This window comes from Brassica napus, chromosome C1 (genome assembly GCF_020379485.1).
Source record: "Brassica napus cultivar Da-Ae chromosome C1, Da-Ae, whole genome shotgun sequence".
In the NCBI taxonomy this organism is placed as follows: domain Eukaryota; kingdom Viridiplantae; phylum Streptophyta; class Magnoliopsida; order Brassicales; family Brassicaceae; genus Brassica; species Brassica napus.
In genome coordinates, this window is record NC_063444.1 from 31,351,763 (window position 1) to 31,362,254 (window position 10,492).

The window sequence follows — 10,492 nt, forward strand, 5'->3', positions numbered from 1 at the left end:
TTTGTTCATGCAAGTCATTGGAACAGACGCTCGTGGTTAATGTACTCATTTCTTAGACTGTTGAACTTTGAAATAGGAAGTATTTCCGCAAATTTCAACTGCGTTTTAGCCTTATTGTGACCTTTTATGTACACATAATGCACGCAACACGAAACATCAAACCACATAATAATGTATATTTTTTATAAAAGAACGCATGAATCATAGTGTAGGTTATCTCTTATTGTGATATACAATATTAAATTTATAAATTAATAATAATGGAGATTGAGTATCTCTACACGTTGTCATTCCTGAACCGTGTCGCTGACTTTTTTTTGTTTCTCATATTTTCCCGTTTTTGGATCCGACCCCAACTTACGAAAATTTTCTCACCAATTTTGATTAATTTCCGGCGACAACAATGGGGCAGCAGCAACAACGTCCAATCTCAAACCGTCCCATTTCATTTCTAAACCGCAACGGTCTTTTCCTCCTCCTTCTAGCTCTCTTGGTTCTCCTCGGTGTATGCTTACCTTTGTCAGAGTTTCCCTTATTCATGTTTCCAAACAGAACCTCAACTTCTTCTCCTCCACCTTCTCCTTCTTTTGTGGTCTCTGACTGGCGTGACTATACCCTTGCTCAGGCGGCCAAGTTTGTGGCTAAGAATGGGACGGTGATCGTCTGCGCAGTTAGTTATCCTTTCTTGCCTTTTCTCAACAACTGGCTGATTAGCATTTCTAGACAGAAGCATCATGAAAAAGTTCTCGTGATCGCTGAAGATTATGCTCTTCTGTACAAAGTTAACGAGAAGTGGCCTGGTCATGCCGTTCTCATTCCTCCAGCGTTGGATCCTAAAGCCGCACACCATTTTGGTTCCCAGGTACACCGAGATGTTTCACCTTTTCGTATGCAATGTCTATCTCTAGCTTTAAATATTATGAGATGGATCCTTACATAAGTTCGTTTAATAGCTACTGTTATTTCACTCTGATCATAAGTTTGTGAATTGATTTTGCATCCGATTTTTTGTTTTACTAATTTTTGCATCCCCTGTTTTGATTGAGTTTACGATATAAGTGCTTATCAGCTCTCTTTTATGCCTTGCGGTTCTTATTCCCTTGAAGTTACAACTTTAACTATAATGAATTATGATTGGTTAGTTTGAAGACAAAATGATTGATCTGGTTGAAGCGTAGGGATCATATGTATGTAAGCACTATATGTCCATACTAGGTTCTATTCTTCTATCCCAGTTCGATGCCTATTCATAACTACTATATACATACCAAAAGGATTGATCTACTTAAGGTGCTGGTCCTGAAACTTCTAAGGTTATAAGAGATTAAAAAAAAATATTTTGGCCCTCTAAAATTTCTATTCTTATGTAACTGAAATCTTTAATTTATTAAGATACTAGGTGGTAACCCCGCCCATGCGCGGAGTGAAATATATATCGAATTACTTATCATATATTTACATATTTTTCAGTTATAAAGGGTTGGAATAAGATTTTCATCTTTTTCTAACTGTGTATTGGAATGAAAAATTTTATAAAGATGGAGAAAGTGTTTAAGTGTTTGAAGAGAAAGAAGCTTTGTGAAGAAGAAAGATTTTATAACTTAGAAGAGGATTTTTTATTATTTGAAAGTTTCTTACAAACTTGGTTATTTCTTGGTGATGCAAAATGAGAAGAGAATGGAGGTATTTATAGCCTCCAAAGTACAAAATATCTTACATATTTTAATCTTAAATCTAGAGAATTCTACTTAAAAATCTAGATTATTTTATCTTAATTATCTAGATATTTCTATAAGAATATCTAGATTTTTATTTTAAGGAGGTGGATGATTTTTCTAGAATTTGGGCTAAGTTTTGGATCAACACATGATTAACCCAATAATGTTTGATCCAAATCAAGTTTATTTTTCAATACCCCCTCTTAAACTTGATTTGGTTACTCCGAGTAAGCTCCTCATCTTGATGAAGTCTTCTCGTTTGAGTGGCTTGGTGAAGATATCAGCTACTTGATCATTTGTCTTCACATACTCCAATTGCACATCCATATTGGTAACACATTCTCTTATGTAGTGATAATTAACGAGTATCGATGTGCTTACTCTGATCGTGGAAGACTGGATTCTTTGCCAATGCTATTGCCGACTTGTTATCCACAAAGATCTTCGTTGGCTCCTCTTGTGGTAGGTTCAGCTCCTTTAGCAAGTTTCGTAACCAAATAGCATGGCAAACACATGAAGTAGCTGCCACATACTCCGCTTCACAAGTAGAAAGAGTGACAATTGGTTGCTTCTTTGACATCCATGTGAAAGCGGTTTCTCCAATGAAAAACACGAAGCCACTTGTGCTTTTCCGGTCATCTACATCTCCACCCCAATCGCTATCGCTATATCCAATAAGCCTGCAATCTTCAGAGATAGAGTAGTACAAGCCAAAGTTGATAGTACCTTTGATATAGCGTAGGATCCTCTTAGCTGCCTTGAAATGAGTTGTTGTTGGATGCTCCATGTATCGACTCACAACTCCAACTGCGTGTAGGATGTCAGGCCTTGTGCACGTTAGATATCGTAAGCTTCCAACTAGACTCTTAAAGAGTGTTGGATCCACACTCTCTCCTACTTCTTCCTTTGATAACTTGACTCCACATTCCATTGGATTTGAATCATCCATCTTGAACTTCTTAAGCACCTCTTTAGCATAACCTTCTTGAGTAATGAAGATTCCACTTTCTTCTTGCTTTACTTCAATGCCAAGGTAGTATGACATTAATCCAATGTCGGTCATCTCAAACTCCTTTGTCATCTCCATCTTGAAATCTTCAAACATAATCGGATTGTTGCCAGTGAATATCAAGTCATCAACATATAAGCATGCAATCAATATATCATTGTTTTGATTTTTGATATAAAGTGCATGCTCATATGGACACTTGATGAAGCCTTTCTCCTTGAAATACTTATCAATCCGAGTGTTCCATGCTCTTGGTGCTTGCTTTAATCCATAAAGCGCCTTCTTCAGCCTTAAGACTTTGTCTTCTTCTCCTTTGACTATGTAGCCTTGTGGTTGCTCAATGTAGACTTCTTCCTCAAGGTCTCCATTTAAGAAGGCTGATTTTACATCCATTTGATGTATCCTCCAACTCTTTTGGGCTGCCAATGAAATGATTAGTCTAACCGTTTCTAAGCGAGCAACTGGAGCAAATACCTCATCATAGTCGATCCCGGCTCTTTGACTATAGCCTTTTGCCACCAATCTTGCCTTGTACCTTTCAACTTCTCCTTTAGAGTTCTTCTTTGCCTTGTACACCCACTTCACACCAATTGCTTTGTGTCCATTTGGAAGTGAAGCTAACTCCCATGTATCATTCTTTTGAATCGACTTGATTTCTTCATCCATTGCACTTCTCCATGACTTCTTTTCTTTAGCTTCTTCAAAGTTCATAGGCTCGCAATCCGCAAATAGACAAAATAGAGTAAGATTGTCTTTATTTTCAGTTACCTCGTAGATATCTTGTAGACTTCTAAAACGCGGAGTCCTTTCACTTGAGCTTTCATCTCCTTGAGAACTTGTTGTTGGTGAAGTTGGTGGTGTAGCTGGCTCTTCTCTCGGTTGCTCCACATTCTCTTCTTCAAAGGATGGAAAGAAGTTGTAGTCTTCATTATTTGATCTCCAATCCCATTCTCCTTCTTCGTCAAAGATGACATTCCGACTAATGATTGTCTTCTTTGTTTCAGGATTGTAAAGCTTGTAGCCTTTGGAGTTAGCGTCATACCCAATGAAGATGTACTTCTCACTTTTATCATCTAGTTTGCTCCGCTTCTCGTCTGGAACATGAGCGTGAGCAATGCTTCCAAAGACTCTTAGGTGTGAGACTCCGGGCTTCCTTCCGCTCCAAGCTTCTTGTGGTGTCTTTTCTAAAACACTCTTTGTTGGAGAACGGTTTGATATATAAACCGCACAAGCAACTGCTTCTGCCCACAACTCCTTTGGTAGCTTCTTACTCTTGAGCATGCTTCTTGCCATCTCAAGTATTGTCCTATTCTTTCTTTCCGCTACTCCATTTTGTTGAGGGGTTCTTGGCACCGTCAACTGTCTTCGGATGCCATTATCTTCACAATACTTAAGAAACTCCTTGGACATGAATTCTCCTCCTCGATCCGATCTCATGGACTTGATCTTAAGTCCACTTTCCTTTTCAACATGGGCTTTGAACTTTTTGAAATTTTCAAACACTTCTGATTTTTGTTTCAAAAAGTAAACCCATGTTTTTCTTGAAAAGTCATCAATAAAGAGAAGGAAATAGTTACTCTTACCAAGTGAACTTGGTTTGATCGGACCACATACATCTGTATGTATGAGTTCTAGTGGCTTTCTTGCTCTTGTCTCCGACTCCTTTGGAAAACTCATCTTGAATTGCTTTCCAAGTAAGCAACCTTCACACACTTGATTTGGATGATTGATACAAGGTAATCCTTTCACCATTTCTTTCTTGGAAAGTAGCTCTAAGCCTCCGAAGTTGAGATGACCAAATCGAAGATGCCAAAGCCAAGATTCCTCCTTGTAGCACATCTTGAGACATCGTGCAATGTCATTTTGAATGTTTAGGATAAACATTCTATTGCTTGACATTGGCACCTTTGTGATGAGATTATTTGCATTATCTCTTAAAGAAAGGCTATTATCTTTTAGTCGAATGTCATAACCTTTCTCTAAGAGTTGTCCTAGGCTCAAGATGTTGGTCTTCATGCTTGGAATGTAGTAAACGTTGGAAATGAATTGATGATCTCCATTCTTCAAGCGGATGAGAATATTTCCTTTACCTTTCACCTCCATCTTCGATTTATCTCCCAAAGCCACATTGGTTTTCACCGATTCATCAAGCTCCACGAACATGCTTTTATTTCCACACATGTGGTTGCTTGCACCACTATCAAGGTACCACTTGTGAACCTCATTTGGTTCATCCTTCTTGTAAGCCATCAACAGCATATCTTCTTCCTTACGCCGTTCTTCAACATAGTTGGACTTCTCTTCAACTCTATTGTTGTTTGGAGTTTTGCATTCAGAAGCATAATGTCCAAACTTTCCGCAACTATAGCATTTGATACTTGATTTATCGTACCTTGATTTTGGGTTTCCTCTTCCACGACCTCTTGATGAATTCTCTCCTCTTTGGTTGAAGTTGTCTTCATATGGTCTCCAACCTCGTCCATTTACACCACGGTCTCGTCCTCGGAAATGACCGCCACCACGTCTTGGATTGCTTCGGCCACTTTCTTCCTTGTGATCAATTCTCATCTTGAGAACTTGCTCCACAATATCTTCTTTCTTCTTCTTCTTTTCTTCATAAGCTTGTAGTGATCCAAGAAGTTGTTCCATTGTCATAGTCTCCAAGTCTTTTGTCTCTTCAATCATGGTAACAATGTGTTCGAATTTCGAATCCAATGATCTAAGAATTTTCTCCATGATTCTTACATCATCTAACTTCTCACCATTTCTTTTTAGGTTATTAGTAACCGTCAAGACTCTTGAGAAGTAATCTGAGATGAGTTCTCCTTCCTTCATTTGTAATGCTTCAAATTCTCCTCTTAGAGTTTGAAGACGTACCTTCTTAACTTGTTCCGCTCCCTTGTAAGATGTCTGAAGCTTCTCCCATGCTTCTTTGGATGTCTTTGCTCCAGCAACCTTCTCAAATGTATCTTCATCTAATCCTTGATAGATTAGACAGAGAGCCTTCTTGTCTCTCTTCCTTGAATCTCTCAAACCATCCTTTTGAGTTTGAGATAGACCACCATCATTCTCCGGTTCATTGAAGCCTTTCTCGACTATCTCCCACACATCATGTGCTCCTAGGATAGCCATCAGCCTAAGACTCCAATTGTCATAGTTGCTCTTAGTGAGCAATGGAACTTGGAAGGGGACACCATTATTTTCCATCTTCAAAAGGAACTTGTGGCTCTGATACCACTTTGTTGGAATGAAAATTTTTATAAAGATGGAGAAAGTGTTTAAGTGTTTGAAGAGAAAGAAGCTTTGTGAAGAAGAAAGATTTTATAACTTAGAAGAGGATTTCTTATTACTTGAAAGTTTCTTAAAACTTGGTTATTTCTTGGTGATGCAAAATGAGAAGAGAATGGAGGTATTTATAGCCTTCAAAGTACAAAATATCTTACATATTTTAATCTTAAATCTAGAGAATTATACTTAAAAATCTAGATTATTTTATCTTAATTATCTAGATATTTCTATAAGAATATCTAGATTTTTATTTTAAGGAGGTGGATGATTTTTCTAGAATTTGGGCTAAGTTTTGGATCAACACATGATTAACCCAATAATGTTTGATCCAAATCAAGTTTATTTTTCAACACTGTGAATTATAAAACAAATTTTCTTAAGTATTACATTTTCAAATTTATATAACTGTGTAGTTTTTTTTTGTCTCTCGCTGTTAAATTCTATAACAAATTTGCTAAAGTATTACATATTTATATCTATATGGCCGAGTTTGGTATTGGACTTTCAAATTAAAAACAAATAGTAAATAATACAGTAGTAATTCTACAAATTAATACCTTGTAAATTAATGAACACGATAAACTAATAAACTTCTCCGATCCTAAGTTGGGCCGGTATAAAATATGACATAGTTTGACAGGATAATAATTTTTAGAAAACTCTTATCTAAATATATGGTCGTATTAAAGTTATAAATAATTATTTTAGAAATTAATTTTATATAAACATAGGTATTAATTTTATATATTATAAATAATATATGTATATATCAAAGGTTTTCACATATTTAAACATATTGGTCCAAGCCATGTTCGATGGGCTTATAGCAAGACCAGCTCTGCCCACTGTGATAATCATCTACACAAATAATTTGTATGTGAATAATCCAATGTTCTAACCAATTTTATCATCTCTGATTAGGGTTTCTACAATCTTACTTCTCGGAGACCACAACATCTCTTGGACATTTTGGAGCTAGGTTACAATGTTATGTACAATGATGTTGATATGGTCTGGCTACAAGATCCGTTTAAGTATTTACAGGGAAGCCAGGACGTATACTTTATGGATGACATGACTGCGGTACGTAACTTCGCCTTTGGCATTTTAGGGTATTTATTTACCCTTATTATCTGTTGATCTTGGTGCTGTCAGATTAAGCCTTTAAATCACTCTCATGGTTTACCACCGAGTCGAAACGGAGTGACTTATGTATGTAGCTGCATGATTTTCTTGCGTTGCACTAGTGGTGCAAAGCTTCTATTGAAGAAATGGGTGGAAGAAATTCGAGCTCAGCCTTGGTCTAACACTGAAGCAAAGAAACCACATGATCAACCTGCTTTTAATCGGGCACTTCACAAAATAACTCAGGTATGAGATTGCTTCCTCTAAGTTACACATTTTCTTTCTATAAATTTGTCATAAACTTCTTTACCCAATTAATGGGTTTAATGATATTAGTGCTTTAAATCATTAAATAATGTGTTATGATTCTATGTTGGACGTTAGAGAAAACCCAAAGTGAGATAAATTAAGAGTCCACTCATTACAACTCTCTATAATATTATTTGAAATATCAGTTTCATACCTTGTACGTTGATTCTCACGAAAATCAATTACACGAATATCCTAAGTGAATTAAAAATTATACCCAATGGCCATCAGTATAATTGTTTTAATTATTTTATTTCTATTAATAAAATTTTAGTTATCTTTTTAATTTAAATTTCCTTTTTGAGAAAACCATATAAATAATAAAAGAATATATTATATATATTTTGTATAGATAAAACTATTTTTAACTTTATATGTTCCCAAAACAACATAAATAAAATTTTTATAATATTATTTGAGAAGTGAGTTTCCTTTGTATCATCCTCACTTGATTTTCACGAAGGTCAATTACACGGATACACTATATGAATTAAAAATTATACCCAATTTTCATTGCAAAAAAATATTATATTTTCTATTAAATATTGTAGTAATCTTTTTAATTTGAATTTCCTTTCTAGAAAAGCAGATAAAAAATAAAATGGAAATATTATATTGAACATGATTTTTATTAAAATTTTCTCAGAAAACATAAATACAAACGAAAATATCTGTAAATTTTCAAAAATATAAGTTCATATATATTTATAAACATAATTCGCAAAATATTTGAAAAATAAAATAATTTATAAGTTATATTAAATAATATTTTATTATGATCATAATTTTGATCAAATAATTAAAAAGAATATAAATTTTAAATAACATATGAAAAAATAAAATAATTATGAAAAAATAAAATGATATGTATTTTATTTTTATATCATGAATATATTTTAATCAAATGATTAAATGATGATAATTTTAAAAACATAACTGGTCATCTAATATGACATTTCTCAAATCACATGCCAAATTAAGAAAAATATATATGTACATGATTAAAATAGGATTTATTTATTATATATATATTCATATATGTATGTATATGAATTTACAAAATATTATGGATTATGTTTATTAGTGCAACTCCAACATTATATTTTTATTTCCTATATTTTTGATAAAACATATATCAAATTTTATCTGATTTATAAAATATATTTAGAACTCTAGGAGGATGAACCAAATTAAATGAAGCTAAGAAAACAAAAAATTTAATTTTAACTTAATTAAAAATTGTTGAATTTGAAAAAAAAAAATATGGAGCTCAACATGCCATACACGAACCTATTAAAATTATTATACATGAAATCACATATCTAATAAAGAAAAGAACATAATGATACTTTATACAATTTTATATCTCATAATATAAATTAAATGACCTAACATGTAAAAATTAATGAATGGGAAAATAATGATACTTAATACAATTTGATTTATTCATCATAAATATAAATTATAAAATTACTTAAAAATTACAAACAACTATTATGATTTAATTATTTTCTAAATATTTATTTATGTGCATGAACACCGGAGAATCACCTAGTTGATATTAAGTTAAACGTCCATAAAATAAAGTTTGATTCTTTTGAAGATTGGCTGATGATATCCCACATCTTGATGGAATATTTTAGGATCACACATTAGAAGTTAGACTAAATTTTTTTTAGACCAAAATTTTTGTACTCGGAGATTTCGAACTTAATCTACAATGCTCGATTAGGACTCTGTTAGTTTCAATCTCAGATGTAAAATTTCACTACTTGTCCATTCTCAACTCTTTTGTGATTTTATATTATCCAGATAGATGTCTACTTGCTTCCACAATCAGCTTTCCCGTCAGGAGGATTGTACTTCAAGAACCAGAAATGGGTTAATGAGACAAAGGGAAAACATGTGATAGTTCATAATAATTACATTGTCGGCTACAAAAACAAGTTGAAACGCTTTCAAGATTTTGGTCTGTGGCTAGGCGATGATCATTTTCATGAGTCACCACTGGGAAAAATAGAGTAAAATTTGATTGCATCAAAACATTTCATCTCTTTTGGTGTTATCCTGACGCTAACACGCGATATCAATCATTTGCTATTTCTTTTTGCTATTCAGGTTAGTCCAAGAGGAAAATAATGAAGAGAAGAAACAGAAGGAAAGAGGTTTAAAATAGGAGTCAAAAACGGAACTTCCTCTAGAGGATTTCTTATATACAACAAAATTGGATCTTAAAATTATTGCTCGAAGATGTATTCAGATACAATTTTTTTTGCTATGACAGTAAATCAACACTATAGTATCACAAGCATCTCTAGATAGTGACACTTAGGCATTTTACAGATTAACATATCAACTAGCTAACGGTCAGAAGTTGCTTTTTCCTCAAAGATGCCTCTCTAACCAAAACTAATTTAACTTCTACAATTCATCAAGACCATCCGGTACGTCATCTAGTAATCTGCCTCCTGTAACTACTGTAGTTGGTAAACAGGTTCAAGGTGAAAGTAAGGCAACAGGTAACAAAGAGCTAGCAGTTATCTTTGGAAGTATTTCTTTTGCTGCTTTAAAATCATCCGAAGAAGATGATGTTCTCCCAGATGATTCTTCAGAGAAGGACCAATCGCTTCACGCCGACGATCATTTGACAGTTTCTACTAAAAGGACTTTGAGAGATCGCCCTGTCAAAACTTCTCAAAAAATCAAATCGTGGAAGCTAAGGCTAGTTTAGTAACCTCGTGGCAATCGCTGCAGACGCGTAGATTCTTGAATACACGGAGTGGAGTTTGAGGTAGTAAGCTTATCAGACCAAAAGCAATAGCGAGCCTCTCTGTAACGGCCCGATCCCCCGGCGTCCGACCGGGGTTATCGAAAGGCCGTTATGGACATGTGTCTATACTCATTTAGACAACTCTACGTGTCCCGTTACTGGTCCCGAGAGCCGACGGGCGCATAACCTTCTTTGAAATACCGTCACACCCACATCCATATACTTCTACTTACAGTCCTGCGCACAGGAAAATGGAAATGGAGGAGTGAGCAA

The 10,492-nt window shown here is 34.5% G+C and overlaps 1 protein-coding gene across 1 annotated transcript; it reads left to right on the forward strand.

Annotated features, from left to right (window-relative positions):
- Nucleotides 1–28: 28 nt before the first annotated feature.
- On the forward strand, nucleotides 29–10,216 carry LOC106374766 (UDP-D-xylose:L-fucose alpha-1,3-D-xylosyltransferase 3-like). Its single transcript, XM_013814718.3, has 5 exons — nucleotides 29–862; nucleotides 6,937–7,098; nucleotides 7,171–7,386; nucleotides 9,262–9,470; nucleotides 9,568–10,216. Exons 1-5 carry the CDS (start codon nucleotides 404–406, stop codon nucleotides 9,623–9,625), a joined length of 1,104 nt encoding a protein of 367 aa, XP_013670172.1. The 5' UTR covers nucleotides 29–403; the 3' UTR covers nucleotides 9,626–10,216.
- Nucleotides 10,217–10,492: the final 276 nt, after the last annotated feature.

Bases quoted from the DNA above. Each gene is read 5' to 3' on its own strand.
- LOC106374766 (XM_013814718.3), top strand. From the start codon at position 404: ATGGGGCAGCAGCAACAACGTCCAATCTCAAACCGTCCCATTTCATTT. The intron at 863-6,936 runs GTACACCGAGAT...ATCTCTGATTAG, and splicing joins CACACCATTTTGGTTCCCAG to GGTTTCTACAATCTTACTTC. The intron at 9,471-9,567 runs GTAAAATTTGAT...TTTGCTATTCAG, and splicing joins TCACCACTGGGAAAAATAGA to GTTAGTCCAAGAGGAAAATA.